The 20342-nt window shown below is 40.8% G+C and overlaps 1 protein-coding gene across 5 annotated transcripts in view; it reads left to right on the top strand.

Annotated features, from left to right (window-relative positions):
* RAB27B (RAB27B, member RAS oncogene family) overlaps nucleotides 1–19439 on the top strand; it is a 52968-nt gene extending 33529 nt beyond the window's left edge. For all 5 annotated transcript variants that reach the window (XM_069775231.1, XM_069775233.1, XM_069775234.1 and 2 more), the window contains exons 2-6: nucleotides 2435–2606; nucleotides 5562–5647; nucleotides 8400–8503; nucleotides 9888–10011; nucleotides 11421–19439. In XM_069775231.1, coding sequence (XP_069631332.1) covers nucleotides 2454–2606; nucleotides 5562–5647; nucleotides 8400–8503; nucleotides 9888–10011; nucleotides 11421–11610 — 657 coding nt within the window. In that variant the 5' untranslated portion in view covers nucleotides 2435–2453 and the 3' untranslated portion in view covers nucleotides 11611–19439. The remainder of the gene's footprint in view (nucleotides 1–2434; nucleotides 2607–5561; nucleotides 5648–8399; nucleotides 8504–9887; nucleotides 10012–11420) is intronic.
* Nucleotides 19440–20342: the final 903 nt, after the last annotated feature.

Genomic DNA, 20342 nt, shown 5'->3' with positions numbered 1-20342 from the left:
GAACATGGATATTTGGGAGAAGTCTCTAATCCCACGTTAATACTTTGTATTACCAGTCGAGCATTTGGGGGAGAATCATCTCCTAAGATAACGTTACTTTCTTCTGATTTGTTGAATGAAATGCCTAAAGAACAGTTATTGCATTGATCAGAAATACTTTGATTTTGATAACCCTCAAACTTCTGGGGAGAAATTACTCTTGCTCAGTGGGGCCTGGATGTTCTGGAAAGGATTGAAGGCCTTGAATTAATTTCTGTGAAGTCGCTGTGTTGGTGCTCTGGCCTTCCCCTGCCCAGTGCAGCTCAAAGGCAGTGCAAGGCAGAGCAGCGCTGTCAGATCGGGGGCCTTTTTCTCTCGATTCATTAAACCTTTATCATCAGAAGATGAATTTCTCAAAACCTTGTCCCATCTCTCTGGGTGGCTCTATATCTGTCAAAGGTATAAATCGCATACAATGAAACTGCTCAGTACGCAGCCAGCTTTTTTTATCCTTAAAGCTGTTGAAATGCTGGATAATCAAAACGGGCTTAGTTTGCTATTTTAGTCAAAGCAGGTCAGTACTTGCTAATTTAAATGCTCAGAAAGGTAGGTTTTATTCTGATGGAAATTAAGGTCTTGTACTGAAACAAGCAGTAGTTTTTGTGAATGGGATATGGCCCAGGGTCTCCTGCTCTGATACCACAGTAATTAGTTTCAGCATAGAGATCCAAACGGGAAGGGTGTTCATCTGTGCTAAGGATTAACAAGATGTTGGAAAAAAGAGAAGGCTTAAATTATGTTGAGAACAAGGTAAGAGAGGATGTAAACTAGGTGGTGTTTCATATGGTTCCAGTTTTCTCATCACCAGGGCGTTTCATACGTGTGAATAAATACTTCATAGGTCTATTTCCTACATAGGTCTCCTTTTCCTTTCCTGTAGAGCTTCATAGCAAATACAGTAATGGGAGCTTTAGGTTTAGGATAATACAACATTCCCCTTGAACTTGAAATAATAAAAAAGAAGCTGGGGAAGCAGTCTGGTTGGAGAAAGGGTGCTCCTCCTCTGGGTGAAGGCTTGGCCAGGTTGGGAAGTAATTTTATGAAGGTGCTCTGCTCAAGCTGGGTGTCCATGGCATAGTTCTTGCAGGAGGTTGTGCTAGCAGACGGTGTGCCCTGCTTTGGATGGAGGATGAATGTTTCTGTTAGTGGGAGCACAAGTGACCCTGAACACAGGTGCTTGGTTGCATTGGCCAACCAGGAAAAGACCAAAGTAGAAGAAAATGCTGAAAAGCTGTCCCTCCTTTGTATCTGGCTTTCCATCCCAAACATGTTGTGTCACTTGACTCAGCAGATTGGAAAAAGCCAGGAACTGTTGCGTGGCATCATGAAAACCCCACAGAAATAATTTCTGCGGCATACAGTTTGCTCCAGGAGATTCCACCTGGGCTGTGAGGCAGCCTGGGTAAATAGGATAAATATTTTCCTCTTTCTGCAAATTTGTGTTACTTTGACACGTATATTTATTTTAAAAGTGATTAATGAGGTAGGCTTTGCTGCTCTTGTTCACTACTACATATAGGAAAGAGCCTACAACTGCTGTCGAGCCATGTAAGCTCTCTGCAGCTTTCTCAGGACACTGGCCATGCTTGTGTGGCTCCCCTGGGCTGCAGGAGATGCCCCTGTTTGCAGTCACAGCAGCAGCTTAACCAAGGCACAAAGCTGAACCCAGGCAGTGGGCTTGCCATCTGCTTTTCTTTCTTCTTCACTCCAATTACTATCTGCAGTGTTTGATGAGGGGGTGGGTTTTGGTGTGTGCTTCACAGAACAAGGCAGCTGTGGGTTCATCTGGTTATACTAGAGAGTAAACTGCATTTGAGCTCTCTCCTTTTATTAACAGTGGCCCTGGGATAATTGCTTACTCTGCTTTTTTAATTAATTATCTTAGGGGGAAAAGTATTTCTTTCAGGGTGGAAATACATAGCCCTGCTAATGCAATGTAATACTGATTAGAGTTTGAGCCCTGAGAATGGTCCTTGCCATGTCTGAGTTTCCTTTTCAGTCCTATTTCTGCACTACCCTTTTTCTTCAAACTCATAACAAAATACTTTGAGCAGAAGGATTTAGCCCTAGGTTTCATACCTATGTTCATTATAGGTCTTATTGTCATCCTCAGAACAAAAATAATCTTTTTGTGCCAAAGTCTACCATTCTAAGCTTCAATTTTTTTTGTTTAGCAAATTGAAAGTGTAAGTTGTATTATCTCCTGGCACCTGAACTGAAATTGGGAGTTTGACTGCAGCTTTGTGTTAGCGTTTTTCAAAACACACAAACATAACTTTTAACCCTGAGCACAGGCAGCAGTGTTTAAATGAACAAAAATAGAAATGAGGCAGAAACAAGCAGAAAGGGGGGGTTGTTATCATTAAATCTTTTTTTTTTTCTCCTCTTTACATAGGTTCCTAAAAATTAGCACTATGACTGATGGAGACTATGATTATCTGATCAAGCTCCTGGCCCTTGGAGACTCTGGGGTTGGAAAAACAACGTTCCTGTACAGATACACCGACAACAAATTTAATCCAAAATTCATCACAACAGTAGGGATAGATTTTCGGGAAAAACGAGTGGTAAGTTGTCTCATATGAAACTTTTTTTTTAAATTCACTTCTGCTGAGAACAAGTTTTATGTAAATATGTATTGCCTCTTCTACTGTGGGGCATAACATGTGTTGATAATGCTTTTCCTTGTCTAGTTTTTGGTTTAAGCAACTCATAATTAGGAACTGGATAAAGGGGGAAAATGCCATTATCCTTATCCTGATGTTGGATTAAGTGGTTTATTGCATATTGGTATAAAAGGATCTTTCCTAGAGCAGGTTTCCATAGTGCTAGTGAATGAGGTGTGTTTGTGACTAGAAGTAACTCTGTCCCCCAAACTCATAATTTAAATTGAAGAGATGGAGACTTACAGAAGAACAGAGGTTTCAGCTTACTTCCAGGTCACACAGTAAACTAGCGAAGGCACAAGAAGCGGTTCCACCAGCTGGACCATGCTGCTCCTCTGAGTCTCTGCCAGCAGCAAGGCTGGAGGCTGAGCATACTGAGCCTGTGATCAGGAGTCCTCGTAGGTTAGGATCGATGTGCTGCTTAATGCAAGCTGTGCAAGCCTGCTCTCCCATGCTTTTGTTTCTTGATGTTAAATAGAAGATGAGAGTCTTCTGTAGTGTCAGTCAGATGCTTTTTGTGGCTATGAGACCACAGTCATTTTGTTTTAATTTAAGGTGACTAATGTATCTGTTCATAGATCCTGACAACTGATACAGGCTAAATATAGGGACAAATTCAACTTTCTAATAAGAATCCTTCTAGCTTGATCAGTAAAATCGTAATAAATACAAGATATTAGACCCTGGACAATTATTTTAGTAATTTCTTTAATGAAAAGAAATGTAAATAACTTGCCCAGTTCAGAGATGGAGACGTCTTTAAATGTGCTTCTTTTTAACTTAAATGAAACACTTCAAGAGTTTTGCATGAAACGTCCTTGGAAGTGTTGACAGTGCAGAGATGAGTAAGCTGGCAGAAGAACTGCTGCTTGTGGCGAACTTTTCAGCCTAAAAAGGAGAGCAGCTGGTGAGCTCTTCCTTGTACCTGACAACTCGAGTGCTGACAAAACTTTACACTATTCAGTTTCAACAAAATTAAGTGCTTCTCAGCCCTCCATCAGGTTAACGTAAGAACTAAAAATAAATTACAATATTTATTATTAATTATTATTATAACATTTCCCAATTTTGAAGCAGTTGAATGAAAACACGTGTCTTGGTAATATAAAGCATGTTGATCATGTGTTGTCATTTCATGTGCTTTTAAGGTCATGTCAATTTCCCTAGAGTACCATGAAAAGATGGGCATCACTTCCCCATTCACCTTCATCTTCCCTGGCAACTTTTTCATGACTGCCAGTATTTGTGGCTGCTGCTGTGAATTCAGTTTTGCCATGGTGCAGGGGATGTGCAGGCCCTGCCTGGGAGATGGGGATTCAGGGGTCCTCTGAATAAAAGAACCATGGACTGGGATTATGTCTTAAATTACTTGTAATCAGCGCTAGGCAAGTTCAGGCCAGTTAAGTGGAGGCCAGGCCAGGTTCAGGCTGCAGTGGAACCTGGCTCCTTCTCTGCACTGGGGGATTGCAGTGATGTAATAAGAGTAAAATATTAAAAGCACAATTTTATTGCAAGGAAGTGTCTGAACATGCAAATTACCAGAATACTCCTCCTCTGGCTGGTCAGATGCTCATTAATGTGTTTCGAACATGGGTGCTGGATTCCTTCCAGAGGGTTGAACTTTCTGCTAAAGGTTGCAGACAGTTTTCTTCCGTAATTTTCCATTACTGTCCATTTTGGGGAAAGATAGTTTGTAACTGTGGGAGAAACTACATCTTACATGAAATTACCAGCTTTGAAATATCTTGAAGATCTATCTAATAAATTGTATTCTAAGAAAGAGAGCCAAAAGGTTAAATATGTGGGTTTTGGTTGTGTAAAAGTCATATTAAAAAATGATCCTGTGAGATTCCTTGTTTATCATGCTAAATACTACAGGAACGTGCTCCAGCAAACCAGTTTAATTCATAAATGTGGTGTGGTTAATTCATTGATTCTTTTCTGGTTTTCAGATCAGGCACCTGCCACAAAGGAAAGAAAGGCATGTTGCAGTCAGAAGCTACCTGTTAAAATGACAACAGTTTAAATAAGTCCACGGAATCACAGAATAGTTTAGGCTGGAACGGACCTCCAGAGGTCAGCTAGTCCAGCTCCCAATTAATATTAACTTGGTTGTGCAGGAGAACTGAACACTGTATTTTACAGCCCAGGGAGGGCAGGTGAGGAAGTGTTCCACTTCCCCGGGTAAGGTCAGTGCAGCCTCTGGATACATGCATATCCATAAAGTCCACATTCTCTTGATCTAAATGCAAGGGCAATACTTGCCTGCTTTTAAAATTGCTGAGAGTCTGCTAAACTACCTCAGATAACAAAACCGACTCATGCTTACTTCATCCTTTTGTCTTTTACTGCAACACTGTTGCTGTTTAATAAAGAATTGAGCCCCAACAAAAGGTCACAGTGATTTCTTTAAGCACCATGAGTTTTCAGTTGCAGTTAGTAAGGAAGTCATTAATGTCCAACAGAAGTTAATGAATGAAAAATAGCTTTGTATAATAGTGGTTAATCCTGTCAGCCAGCTGTAAATTTTTCAAGAACAGCAATGAAACTGAACACAGACAGCTTGCTCAGCACAATGTTATGCCAAGTTTTAAAGAATTGGTATCTAATTTGAAGTACTGAATATGACCAAATTATCTTTAAAGTGCAGCTTTCACAGACGTTTCATGTGGCTCCTGGGTTTTTTAAATATTATAAGCAGCTCTCTGAAGTGGCTTTTAGAGGTAAGAGTCAGCTTTTACTGAAGGACTGAACTTTTACTCCTTACTTATTGCTTGCACAAAATATATGTCTGTGACCCACGCAATGGATTTCAATGTGAGCTGTATGGCTGTGCTGATTTGACTCTCTCTTCAGGTATACAACAGCAGAGGACCAAATGGATCTCCAGGAAAAGCCTTCAAAGTCCATCTCCAGCTTTGGGACACAGCTGGACAGGAAAGGTAACAGTTCCAGTCATTGGAAGGCAGTTCTGAGTTTTTCACATTTCTGGGTAGACCATTAGTCCATTCAGGTGAAAAAAATCTCAAAAATCTTCCTATTTTAGGATAAGGAAAATATCTTCCAGAAATAAAGTTTTTCTGACACTGCTTTGATGCAGTGATCAGGATCTCAGAGAATAGGACTGGAAGAACTGAAGGTGGTCTCCTTCTGCCTTGGCAGCAGGCTGCCTTGTTTTCGGCACACGGGAGTTATTGGGTCATTGGTTAGCTCTTTCGTTTTGTTTTGTACTGGTTTTTGGCTTCATAATATGTTCTTAATCTCCTCTGGAAGATACTGTATAATCTACCTAACTGTCCTGTTCTCGTATTTCACATCTTTTCTGTTAGGTTGGATGGTAAGGTGTATTTGATAAAGGTGCTGATACGGGACTGCATTAGCACATGTGTAGCTGTCAGGCTGAGGGAAGTGGTTATTCCTTTTTATGCAGCACTTCTGAGGCCACATCTGGAGTATCATTTCCATTTGTGGGATGCTTTGTACTGATAAACTGAAGTCCTGTGGAGTGCCATTAGACCACGTCAGGAGGCAGAGGCATACAATGATCTGGTGAGGGCTGAGGGGGCTAAGTTTGTTCAGCCTGAAGGCAGGAAGACTAAGGGGAAGCTAATTGCTGTCTTCATCTACCTAGTGGGGAGAAGACAGAGCCAGACTCTTCTCAGGCTCACAGCTGAAGGGCAAGAGGCAGTGGTCACAAGCAGCAGCAAGGATATTCCAGCTAATTAGAAGGACACAAGTGTTGACCGTGGTAGCGGTTAAGCCCTGGAGCAGGTTGCTTTCACAGGCTGTGCAGTCTGTGTTCTCACAGGTGCTCACAACTCAAGTGGACAAGGTTCTGAGCAGCCTGATGCCTTCCTTAAGTCCTCTCTAGTTTGTGCTCTGGGCTTGGTCAGACTTTTCTGTGATGAGCAAGCTTTCTGTTCTGTACTGCTCTGGGCTCGTTTCAGCCTCTCTCACGACCAGCATGCAAGTGGGATGGAGAATTCTAGTTCAAGTCTTACCAGTCCTGAGTAGTACGAAAGAATTGCTTCTTATCTTACTTCTATGGCTTGGTTGTGTTTGTCTTCTTTGCAGCAGCATACCATGGTTGACATGTATTAGGTTCATCACTGACCAGCATCCTCCTTTGCAGAAGGATTCTTTTATCTAACCAGGTGTTACCCATCTTCTGTGTGCACAGTTGTTTGTTCTTCCCAAAGACTTTATTGACTTGTCACTATTAAATGTGATCCTGTTATTTTTTTTAAAGGGGAAGTGTGCGAATGGCTTTCTTAAGTTTCCCCGGGTTGGTTACATACACTGAATTTTGCTATCATAAAGTGTGTGAGGTTGCCCTCAGTATGACTGCTGATGTCATCTGTCAACAAGGGAAGAAGATGCGATGCACACCTATTTGCTGTGTAGTGAAGAGCAGTGGACTGAACCATTTGCCCAGTGGGGAAGAAGGAAAGTAGTGATGAGGCAGGTTTCAGGTTTCCAGAGTAAGCAGTGCAAATACCATGTGGGAGGGGTTGCTGGATGAGAAGCAGAAGAAAGCTTTTTTGTCTTTGAAAGAAATTTTGTCTTTGCATCCCTTTCCCTTACTCTCAAACACCATTTGTGTATACCCTTGGCAAGAGAATAAACATTTTGAGGTGACTTTTTTTTTCCTGAAAAGAAACACTAAAAGTAGTGTCAGGTATCTGACATGTTTCTGTGGAGAGCTGTTTTTTTAATTTTCACAGATGTGTGGCGTAAAATATCAGTTACTATTTCTGGTACTGCTGGTTTGTGTGAGATTATATAGTGCTGTTTTGTGATGTGATAGATCCCTGTGATATAGAGAACACCAGAGTGGCATTGCACAGTTTTCCAGCACTGTCTGAATGTTTTCATATTATGTGGACTTTCTTCACGTTCCTGATTTGAACAGCCTTGTGACCTTTTGGTGACAGACAGAGTTCCATTTCATGATTTGTAGTTTCATCCAGCTCCATAGCTTTGGAGGAAGCCTGTAAACAATGTCCCTTGTGAACGCACACTTAAGCAGGTCTGCTTACAGAGTGCATGTGTGTCTAGAGCTCTGCAAGGAAAGGTTACCTTTTCCTTTTAGCTGAGCTTCCCAGCAGATAGTCACATCAAACAATCAAAGGCATGTAAACAGCCACCTACTCTTCCTTTGTTTTCTTCAATATTGACTATATAGAGTAGGGCACATCTATTGACTGTGTGTAATCTCTATGGGTGAATCCATTTCTATCACTGTGATCTGTGATACACTAAATGCTTCAGTATCTTTTTTCTTTTAACCAACCTCCTCTCTCTGTCTCTGTCTCGCTCTCGGTTAAATCAGGCAGAATTTGGACTAATAGGTTACTCACTGACAATGTTTATATTCTCACATATAAGCTTCCTCTGGTAAATTACTAACACACTGATTAATAAATGTTGACTGGTGTGATGCATCATAGCTAAAATGAAAGTCAAAGACTATTTTCTTTTGGTTTTACTTCCAAGGCAATGTATGTCCACTAAATCTTGCAGACTCTTCAGATTTCAAGAGAATTTTTAAACAGAATTTTTACACAAGCAATTCAGAAAAGCTTTACTTTATCTCTTTTTCCTTTACTCAGTTCAGGCTTGCCAGAAAAGTGCTACCTTAGAGATCACTTCGTATTAATAGAGCTATGTTGTCTTTTTTTCTTCCACCTTCAGATTTCGAAGTCTCACCACAGCGTTTTTCAGAGATGCTATGGGCTTCTTACTAATGTTTGATCTCACCAGTCAACAGAGCTTCTTAAATGTCAGAAATTGGATGAGTAAGTAGAACCATAGAGCTTGGATTTATTGGTTGGCTTGAAGCTTTCTTGTGTATTTTAGGCTTCTAGGCTTTATGTGTGTCATCATTTGTGAGCTGGAAAATGCTCAAATAAAGTAGTTATGTCTAGTGCAGCTGTAATTGGGGTACTTGCAGCCTTTAATTTCAGGTGACAGCTTCATCAAATTGGAAAGATACATGCTTTTTTTCTTTTTTTTTTTTTTTTTTCCTCCATGATAGACTGTTTTGGGCATATTCTTGATAATCTTGTTTGGATTTGGTACAATTTGAATAAATCTGTTGCCTCTTGAAAATTCATGGCATTCGACATTTCCTTGGCCATACCCCATATTTTAGATGATATACAGAAGCTCAGAAACTGTATTTTGGATATTGCTGTTATCTTCATGGTGTGTTTTCCATTTGCAAAGCAGAATGTGATCCCTTCCTGTCTGCTTTGAGGCTTAAGTAAAAATTAAGATTGAGTTTTGAGGATTTGGTTTGAAAGCGCATTGTGTTTGCTGTTGTTGGTTTTCCTTCAGACAATGGCTAGAATAAAAGTGAAACAAAGGTTAAGTTCTTAACGTTTGTTTTTAATTGAGGGTATTTAGAGTGCTGGAAGGACAGAGGCCAGTACATGTCCAGCTGGCAGTTTTCCAGCAAACACGCTGAAGTGGGGATAATGTGAGAATCCAGATAGCTTTGTGAAAACAACTCTACCTTGTTTAGAGATTCCTTCCTCCCACTAAACAATCCCTGTTATCGCAGTCCTCCACTGCTTAGTAAGCTGAGTCTCTAATTTCTTTGGTGTATACTGCACCTTTTCAAATCAGGCCCCTCGGGATCGAGGCAAGTGTAAGTAAATGGCTGTGTACAGTTACTTATGAGGGGTGAGGCTGTGGACAGTACTTGTGCCTGGATCTTCAAATGGATAAAACTGCATTGAGTATATACAAGAGAAAAACACAATTGAGGACTTTGTCCTAAACTCCTTAAGAGCTGCATTTGCAGATGACGTGGGATGTTGCTTGTACTTCCTCAATGTCCTTATGAGTCTTGTAGAATAAAAGTTCTGGCTGATGGAGGTTCTTCTCTGCTAAAGCAGTGGGTTTAGTGCACCTCATTGCTGTTAAGTCTGGTTGTATGTTGGTAAAATAAATACTGGAAATAATTTTCTAGTACCATTTCTACTTCCTATTTTGAAAAATTCCCCTTAGCAAGTAAATGTACGATAAGGAAACGTGTTTGGCATGAAGTGGTTGGCTGGTTAGTCTAGGATATTTAGAGGTGGGGAGCAAGAAAGGTATTTTGAATTCTTTTGTCAACAATCTTGGTCTCTAAGGCACTTCCAACATTCTCTTAACTCTGTTTATTTTTGCTTCTAGGTCAGCTGCAAGCCAATGCATATTGCGAGAATCCAGATATAGTCTTAATTGGTAATAAAGCTGATTTATCAGACCAAAGGGAGGTAAACGAAAGGCAAGCAAAAGATCTGGCAGACAAATATGGGTAAGCAAATTATGACAGAAGCTAAATTTAGTCTGTAACTGTTGTAAGTGTAGCTGATGACTGTCTAGAGATACTTGCAGGTATACTTACAAACTCTTAAGATTTGTAGGCATTGCAATATCACATACACCTATAGTGATATTCTACTTGTCACACTTTCAGATCAAGCTGTTTGAATAGGAAATAGAATGAAACACAATGTTCTAGTAGTTTGGCCAAAATATTACAACATGAGAAATAAGGCTGAAATGAAACATTCTTACTAGAAGAACTACATTCTTGGGATATTGGCTTGTCCTGAGAGTTCAAGACAGAGTATACCAAAGGCAGATGAACACTCAGTATCATGAACTAAATAACTAACAACATTTATAGCTTGCTTGTCTAGTTAATTTGGCAGTGGAGACACCTGTGGATTTTGGTCAGGTTCTAGGTGTGCAGTGGCACTGAATTTATTTGTTTTTTCCTGATGGATAATAAAGCTGTTAATGGCTGCCGCCTTGTTCTAGTGAGGTTTCTACATTTCTTTGCACTAAAAACACCTGCCGAGTGTCCTGTAACTGGATAAATTGGCTGATACTTAATATAGTTAGTAAATAGTGCTGTGGGCGAAAAGAATGTGTTTGGGTTTTTTTCCTTAGTTGCCTTTACTATGCAATGAGGGATGTTCAGAGAGAACTGTGCCAGCAGCAGAAGATGGCCTGAGAGACTGTGAGGAATAGTAAGCAAATTAGGCTTAAAAATAATAAAAGTGTTAAAAAGCTGTCTGCAGCCAGGTAAAGGAGGACAGTGACACTGAGGAGAAGGTAGCTCATGCCAGATTTTGTATGATGGAAGTGCTGGAACAATTGATAATCTTCTGAAAAAGATGATTTGGAAGGCAATATTCTAGATTCAAAGGGAATTTCAGAATGGAAACAGCTAAGTTCAGTTGTGCTTATAAGTAAGAAAGAAGGGAGGGAGATAGTACTTACAGGGACAGCTAAATAGCAATAGCTGTAACTATCTGCCTAAAAAAAAAAAAGGTTTCTGGTATGTTCTGTGGTCCCTGAAACTTTCTGTAATGCAGACCTAGGTTTCTTTTTAAAATAGACTTTCTGGTTACCTGAAAGACTTTTTCAGCCAAGGTTTGTGCTGATGTTAATTGCAATTTGAAGTCAAAATGCCAGGATAAGTTTTGTAAATTAATGTGGCGTTTTTGTGCTCGTGTCGTCATGACACCGTGTGCTGGGAACAGGAGTTTGGGTTCTGCCCAGCAAGGAAATTAAGTCACAACAAACCAGAAGTCTGTCCCATTCATTTCATTGCCACCAAACCCACCATTGGTAGCTGCACTGAGAGTCTTACAAAGAGTCGAGACTTGGTTGTCTTAAAAATCTCTCCAGCAAACCTTTTCTTTTTCACTGTAGCATACCGTACTTTGAAACAAGTGCTGCTACCGGACAGAATGTGGAGAAGGCTGTGGACGTGCTTCTGGACTTGATAATGAAGCGTATGGAGCAGTGCGTGGACAAGACACAGGTCTCCGACACAGCCAACGGAGGCAGCTCGGGCAAGCTAGATTCAGCAAAACCGGAGGAGAAAAAGTGTGCCTGCTAAACATCACCTCTAAACTGTGAGAACCAATGAAAATATTTCATCAGAATATGGCTGACCTACCACCAAATTCAAACCAGCTCTCTTGAGCCATGCACAGAAGCAAAGTTACGTTGTTTTATTGGATTGTGCATTTTTCTCCAAAGAACTGGTTTAAAATGAAAAACTGTGTCTCAGTGAGGCTCTTGTGCTGAAATGATTCTTCCTGATACAGTGCCATCTTCACGGAAAACTCTCCCACCTCTCTTCCCCACTCCTTTTCCCCTAGCCCTCATCTTTGTTTTTTTGTGTGATCAGGATACTGAATAGAGGAAAGTAGCTTTATTTTTTTAAAAAAAAGAAGGGAAAGAACCTATTATCTGCATACGCTGGATATTAAAATTAAAATGGAGGTGGGTGGTTTTCTAGGTCTGTGCCATTTTTCCACCGAATCCTGTTTCTTTATAATTCTTAATCTGCATCAGGGACCATGTGTTTTCTAAGGCAGAGATACAAAAGATTTTGTGGCCTATTAAGAAAAACTTGCACAGAGTAAGCAATGCTGTGAATCCGTCCTGACTGAATCACTGAGACGGTGGTTGGGGGGGGGTGGAGGGGGCTTGTGTGTGTGTATTTTGGGTTTGGGGGGAGGAAGTAGGGCATTTGATTTGAAAAAAAATTATCAGGGAATTGTGCAGCATTGCTTGTGTTGCTAATAATCCAAGCAGGGATTGGAGTGTTATGAGAAAAAGTATGGAGAGGGATTCTGATGCTGCAGGGACAGTTTATAAAGAAGAGAGTATAATGTATGGGAGCAGAGATAAACTATATTTTATGAAACAACTTCTTACCATTAGCAAAAAATATTCTTCCCTCCTGAACTTAAGGAAACTATCCATTTTCTTCTTTTTCTCTGGGTAACTGCATATCGCAGGTAGGACACAGGAAAGAACTTGTGGCTGTTTGCACTGCCTTAGAAAGGAACTGTAAACTCTGCTGTGCTGAGCAAGCCTCTAAGTTACTGCTACAGCGTTGTTGGGTCCTCTGTGCACTTAGGTTTTCAAAAGAGGACAGCTTTCTTATATTCTTAAATTGTCTGCAAGAGGGCAGAGTGGAAAAAAGTGATGTGGGGACTTGGAGTCCAGAATATGTGACTGACTAGATAGAAGTGTGTTGCAGAAGTTTGCAGGTACCTCAGCACAGAGGGTAGAAATTGCTTTGTTAGTGGGCTGCAGTGGAAGGGTGCAATGCAAAAGATCTCTTCTACAGGTGAAAGCAAGTTCTAGTGAAATAGCAAGTTGCTTATCACAAGCAAAGACAAATACAGGAAAAAATAAAGAAAAATACTATATTTATAAGTATAGATCATTTTCTAAACCAAGTTACAGTATATTTATTAGTCTACCCTGTCCTTTTTTGTAGAGTAACTGTTCTGTTTTTATACAGGTGGTAGTTAAAGGTCTATTTGTGTTTATTGTGCTTTAAGCTACTTTAAAATCATTTGGGGGCGTGCAGATTGGGGGGGGAAACAATCTCTTTACAAGTCAAGCTTGATTGGTTGGGTTGGCAGGATTGCAGAATTTCATGTATTTAAATGTTTTCAGCTTTGATTGATTCAAAATTGCAAACTTTGTGAATAGCAAGCTCATAAAATGTTTTAGTGCTTCCCAGAAATGGAGAATTTACCAGATTCACTGCTGAAAAAATAAGTTTTTTTCTGCCCAGATCCTAAAACAATGTTTACTTGATGATTTGGCATGTTAACAGGGCAGATGGTACATCCGTAGCAGCAGACCCATTGGGTGAGTAACCAAATAGTTGCGATTACCATGCCAGAAATCTGATTTGCAGGCTGTAAAGATTATATAAGTGATAGACTATACCTAAAGGCTATATATAGTGTATACTATACAACCAGGTATAATGCAGGTCTTTTTATAGGCTATAAAAAGCCCTAACACCTCAAGAGGTGGAAAAACTGTTGTGGTAGTCAACAGGTGATTTCCCAGGCAGAAGATGTAAGTAGACTGGTAACAAGCAGGCTGATACTCAAGATAGGTTCCTCAGTTACCTGAGATACGTAGACTGGAAGTTCAGGGTTTTCTTTGAAGTGAAGTTGTAGTGCTTTTCCGTATGTAGCATAAAATGTAAACATATGTTTTGTTTTTTTTAAAAAAAGGAATGTCTTGAATTCCTGAAAATTATGGTCTGAGGAGCTCCTTGTCTCGCTTTCAAAGAAATCTCTTATTTTGCAGCATCAAATTTTTGTCCGTTGAACAGGAGTGAAAGAAGTTGCTAAGAACGGTAAATTACTGACAGTCAACCAAAGCGTCTTTCCCAGAGCAGCTGAAGTATAGCTTGTCTAAAAGCTGTTACAAAGCCAAAAGTGACTTCAGTAGCAGACAGATGATTCATACAAAGGTGTGTAAAATCCCAAACCTGGCACTGTTTCAAAGCACCTTGATGAAGCTCAGTTGCTTCTATTTATCTCTCCACCTGCTGAAACTAGCACTTTTAGAATAATAATAATTAAAAAAAGACAAAAATACAGCAGTGTTACCCAGAACAGTGTGGTCTAGAGGAAGGTATCGCCTAACCTTGCCAGTGAGCTTCAGTGACTGTGAATTGTCAGAGCTGGCAGTCCGTTACCAGGGAGCTCTGTTCCGTAAGGATACAGTCTCTGAAACTCTCCAGTGCCAATGCAGCGAGCGCATGGCCAGTCCTCACAGCCCAGTGTTGCTGGAGGGGTCTGTTTGGGAACGAAAGGGAAATGACTGTAGTAAAAATTCCATTGCTTAGTTTGTATTTATATACTTGCTAATATAAGAAACTGATTATTATTCTGTGTTTTTAAAAAAAAAATAAAAAAATCTGTGAGTGCACTTGAAACTGTTATCCCAAAAGGATTTTGCCATCAAAACTTTGGAGGAAAGGAAGTTTAAACATGTTTCCTTTCCTGGTAGGTAGTATAGTAGCTCTCAGTTCTTAATTTAAGAAAAGGGGAACATGATAAATTATTCTAAATGGCTAACAGCTTTGTTTATCAGGTTAACTCTCTTTGCAAAAAACTAGATAATGAACTCTTACTGAAAATTGCCTTCTGTCCCCTCTCTGTCATCATTTGACTCTTGCTCCATTTTTTCTTCATAACTATTCCTCTTAGGTTTCACGTACCCACCAGCAGATTTACATTCTTTTAAGTCCACTTGGCAATGTCTGTTTGTCTTCCTCTAGTGTCACAGCTCTTGTGAATCCCCACTGAGCAACTGCAGCCCTGCAGAGATGACTCAGGGCCACTCCTTGCTGCTGTGGTAGGAACTGAAAGCAATAGCAGTTTTAAGGTTCACAAGTTTTATGTAATATCTGGGAAATAATGGTAACTGCAACAAAGGACGGACACTACAAGGCGATTACTCACAGTCTTACAGAGCCATGCCTGTATGGAAAGGAACTTTTCTATCCCACATGCTGGAAGATCCTCTCCCCGGTGTATCTGGCACCCGCTTTCTGATTGAAGAACTTTCCTTCACTTCTACTGCAGCTCTAATGGATCCCCTTAGGTAGTTTTTCCAGCTAGCTAGATGCACAGTGAGCCCCTGCTAGCTGCTTGCAGCCTGCTGGAAAAGAGCTGCTGAGCCGGTGGGGTGGCACAGCTGAGTCATCTGTACGGTGGGTAGTGCTGTCCTGTGTACAGGCTGCTGTGACGCCAATGAGGCATGGCATCATGGCACAGCACTTTACTAGTTCCAGCTCTTCTGACTGCATTGTGAACTCCTGTATGTATACCTAGCTGGAGCCATGTATCTTACTGTTTTTACCATTTTGTACTCCTGTTGCTTGGAGTGTTTCACTTTGTGTTCAGTCTGAGAAATTCTTCCAGGACATGGGCCTGGGAAGAGAATTTGCTTTCACTTAACATCTCTGGTAGGATATAGCCTCATCCCACCCCACTAGAACTTGAATCCAGACTCTGCTGTTGCAAAATTTGATTACACATATTTGAATTGGAAGCTAAGCATTTGCTTTTGAGCTCAAACACAGCTTGTTTGCAAGCCTGCTCGATAGATATCCTGCATCAGGGCTGGAGAGAGAAGGTCCTATGATACTTTATCCAGAGTGATACTAAAAATTAAATGTCAGTGCAGGTATTGTAACCCTGTGGGCTTTCGTCTTGAATATCAGTCCAGGTACTGGTTTCTCAAGGTCTCTTTTTGTGTCCTTTTAGAAATACTTTATTTCAGTTTTTCAGTATCCCCCCAGTAAAGTGCTCTTGCTGCAGACTTTACTGCGCAGCGTGTGTGGTAATTTCTGAACTGAACAGTGCTGTGCACTGACAAAGGTGACGGTAATAGCCATCCTTCAGAGGTGTGACTTACGGGATCTTACGCTGAGAATAATTTTGGTTTCCTTTTCTCTCTGCATAGTTCTGCCTTCCTTGTCTCCAGCAGCTGTCTCAGACTGTGACACTTACCAAGACAGGTCAAGTTACCTGACCTCTTGTTGAATCTGTTCCCTTAATCCTCTTGATGTATCCCGGTTAACTAGCATATGCAGTGTAATGGCATTACACCTCTTGTCTCATCCTTAGAGCTCATCGTACTCCATTCTTCTTCCTGATCTACAGGTATTTTTGGCCTCTCACTTTTAAGCATGAATGTAAAAATGTGGCATCAAAAGATGTTAATACACTATACTAGAGTAGTGGAGTGCTGACCTGTGGCTATAGGCACTACAGTGATCCCCTTGTTCCAGCTCCTTCTGTTCACCTGCAGCCTTTCGCTTGGTCTGTCTTGGTGTAAGAAGCGTGTCCCATATCCATTGCCAAATACTTGCATTGCCAAAGCGTGGTGCCAAAGTCTGGTGTTGCAGCTCTGTTTATGAACTGCCACATGTAGTGAATTTGGTCTCTGGGGGTAATAGAGGAGTGAGGAAATTTATGGTCAGCAGGGAATGTCTTTTAAGCTGATACTGCTGCTCTTACTTGGCATTTGTGCATCCTTTGCTGACCCTGCCCTCACCTCCCCCTGCCCTTCACCTTGCAGTAGTAGTGCCAGGACCTTTTTTAGGAATGCAAAAAAGGAAATGTGCTGTTGTCAAATGGGATTTTTTTTTTTTTGATGCATACATTGAAAGTACCTTTTCGGCTGTAAAGATCACTCCAGCAGTGAATTTACACTGCCTGTGTTTATGTTATGCCACTGTGGTGTCTCGGCCAGCCCTGCTGCTAGCTGGGTAAGGGGAGAGGCAAGCCAGTGCCAGGGCAGGGTCCTGGGCTGCTTTGCATCCTCAGGAATAAAACAAGTTACCTGTGGAGACGGGCGGAGGGGTGGCAATACCTAGGGCTGGCTGGAAATTGTGGGACAGAAGTGGTACTAAAGGCAACATGCTTTAGATAAGAGAAATGCCCTTAAATGTTTACAGTGTTTACCAGTGAGCCCGGTTTGAGAGGTTACTTAAGCTTGTTTGTAAGTAAGTGCTGGGCTGAATTGGGTCTGAAGCGTCTCTATGAAGTAAGGAGCTATTGTCAGGGCAAAATGACGACAGCTAAAATGGTGTAAAATGAAAAAAAAACCTGCACAGAAGGATCTACTCCATGAGCATACAGATGTGAATGAGCTTATTTTTATTATTTTATTTTAAATAATGTCCAGCCATGAAGAAAATTATTCCATTGACTGAAAAAGGCCAAGAGAGTATTAATGACTATTCTTCAATGCACAGTTGTTAGATGCTTAAGCAGGTGCTCTCCAGAAGTCCTTACAGGGTCTGTTGCTGACATGTAGCAATACCTGCTCAGAGCCATGAGAGCATTAGAAACGGCTGGGGACCAGGAGATAGTGTGTGGCACATCATGTATTTTAGTCTTCACAATCATTTAAGCTTCTGCTTTCATTTTATGAAATGTTTTTATCTGTGATCAGCTAGCGATGTGTGGGTTTGGTTTTTTTTTTCCTTGTTCTAATGACTCATTTCCAAATAAAAGCATTTGGCAGGGGAGTGACTCTGCTCAGCCAGGGGCCCTGCTCCACCCTGGCATGTACCAAACTGCAGTTACAGCAGCGGGCTGCAGCTCCGGGCTGCCCTTGCAGAGCAGCACATCCTGATTTTTCAGCCCCTGGCTGATGCAGTTTCCCTACTTCACCATCTCCTCTTCCAGCCAGGGTGCTGTGGCACAGCCAGCTTAGAGCCCCAGCCAAGTCTTCAGCCTGGTGTCCAGCTCAGCACCTGCCTGCTATGAGAAGTAATGGTACTAAAGAAAACCAGTAGCAGGGGCTTAAGTAACTCTTGTCTTTTCTATAGCCTTTGCCTTCTGTGGCTTTTTACAGACATTTGCAAGAAGAAAGGTATTTGTTTCACTTACTTTAAAAAAAAAAAAAAAAAAGGGTGTTTGGGTGCCTGAAACATGCTTTTTTTTTTTTTAAAAACAAGAGAAAACATAAGGCAAGAACAGGCAATTTGCTGACTGCTTGCACAGCTGAGACTGACAGTTAAGTATGATGTAGCAAAAGACATCTGAGAGCAGCTGCCATTTCCTTGCTGTCTTGGTAACTTTTTAAAAACCAATTGCCTTAACTAACTGTTTTCTGAAGGCTACATCTTATTTAACATTCTGAATGTGTAAAGGGTTGTCATACATATGTTTACATTTTAGAGGATTGGATCATGTAAGAAACTTTCTTAAAAGTTGTGTAAGATGTGATTGTGATACCTGCTCCATACCAACTCTTTGGGACTATTTCAAGGTAAGAGGTTTTATTGCCTAGAACTATTTCAATCCATGGATATAACTAATGTTTTCAGCCTAAACGTAAAAAAAAAATAAATCTGGAGCTGTTATTTTAAAATTTGTATTCTTGGCAGTAGAACTGAAAAAAAAGTAGCAAGTGTAAAAATAACCTCAAGTGACTCCTATTTTTATATAGGTGTGAACACTAGCAGTTTCAGACCATGCTCTGATCTTACTTATAAAGAAAAGGAGAAAAAAAGTGTTGTAACTGATGTAAGCTGTAAAAATGAATAGTTTTTTACCTGAGTGCTAGGAGACCTGGCTTGAGGTACCTTTAAAGAAAAAGCCAAATTTTCACAGCTTCTTTCCTCTCTTAATAATTCTTCTACTTTAAACATAAATTCCCTCCCTCCCCAAATAAGCCACACCCCCATATAGAATAAGTTTTATTGTTTGTTGTGGGTTTTTTTTTTCCAGAGGATGTTGTTCACTTGGCACTATGCTCTTTGATGCTGGGCAGATCTGTTTCTAATTTATTATTATTATTTCTATCTAACTAGTTAAAGGCAACAGAGGAAATGATTCTTTGCTATGTGCTTTTGTTCCATACAGTTACCTAGTTAAAACATAACTTTAGAAAGTAGACCCTAAAGTTGTCCATCCTCATTGTGCAGTAGGGCTTAATGGACAAACCGTGTATTAGCAGCAGCCTGTTGTGTCTTACTCAACTTACTTATGGAAGTTAAATGGTTCTTCTTTGGTTTTGTTAAGGTATCTTTCACCTTCCAGATAAACACTAAGCATCCTGTATCAATTACCTTTTAAGCATTTCCTTCTGTTATGCTACTGTAAGCATGTTTTATGTTTGTCTTCAACAGATCTGTGCTATGCGTGTGATTGAAACTATCTTGAACACAAATAGTATTTTTTATTATAGATACCCCTTGATTGAATTGTGGCGCTTGCTTACCAATGTTGATGTCACTCTTGTACCAAAGTACCCGTGGCTTCAAAACATACTGTCAACTGATTCACTGGTGACTGGGTTTGTGTAATACAGCTGAGGAATGTATCCTGTGACTCAGTTTCTGCACTGTTATTTTCAGAATAAAAGTACATTTTTAAATGTAGTGTCTCAGCTGTTTTAGGGGGAAGTAGAGGCTTTTCCCTGAGAGGTACAGCCTAGTTACACAGCATTAGCAATTGTGTCAGCTTAGGAAAACAAGTGGAGGACCAGGGAAAGAGAGGCAGGGTGTTTTGGGCTGGCTGAGGGTTGCTCAGGGTCTCTTTGCAAACCTCACCACAGTCAGCACCCAGCCTGCCTTGTGGCAGCTCAGCATTGGTACCCTGACTTCAAGTTGAGCTCAGTTTCTCCTAAGAGAGAGGGATGGGAAGGGACTGAACATCACCTCCTTGCCCTCACTTGACAGGGAAATGGTACAGTTCACAAAGCTCACCCTCTTAAATGGTTACTGTAAGTATAACCTGGCAAGCTGTGTACTGCAGCACCTGCAGAAACATACAACCTGCCTCACCCTGGTATTAAGCAAATGCCAAGCTGTTATTTGCATCTTAACAGAGTTAATCCTGGAGTGAAACCATCTGTGAATAATGTTATCTAAAGTTAGGTAAGAAAAGGAACAAACTGAAACTTAGTACCTTTAGCCATATTTACAGATCAACACCTTCCTTTATTTTTTTTTTCCAAATGCTGCTCTGTCTGCACATGAGGGATTAAGGGACACACAGCAGTTCTTGGGCTCCCCCTGTCCCACAGTGCAGAGGTAAATGTGAGAGTGCAAAGCCACTGTTTAGCTCCCAAGGTGTGCCACATCTCTTGGACAGGGGATTGCTGGCCACTGCAGCTGCTTTCCCCTCCAAAAGGGATTTCAGCTGGAGGAAGGACTCAAGAAGGAAGAACTTCACACTCCTGCTGACTTGGGCAGAAAACTTTTTGCCATGTAAAGTTTTCAGGAAAGCAGAAGCCACTGTAACCCAGAAAGGGATCTGCTCATTCCTTGCCCAAGGA

This window comes from Haliaeetus albicilla, chromosome W, assembly GCF_947461875.1.
Source record: "Haliaeetus albicilla chromosome W, bHalAlb1.1, whole genome shotgun sequence".
NCBI classification, from domain to species: domain Eukaryota; kingdom Metazoa; phylum Chordata; class Aves; order Accipitriformes; family Accipitridae; genus Haliaeetus; species Haliaeetus albicilla.
The sequence above is the reverse complement of the archived record's forward strand: the minus strand, read 5'-3'. Positions and strand labels throughout refer to the sequence as shown.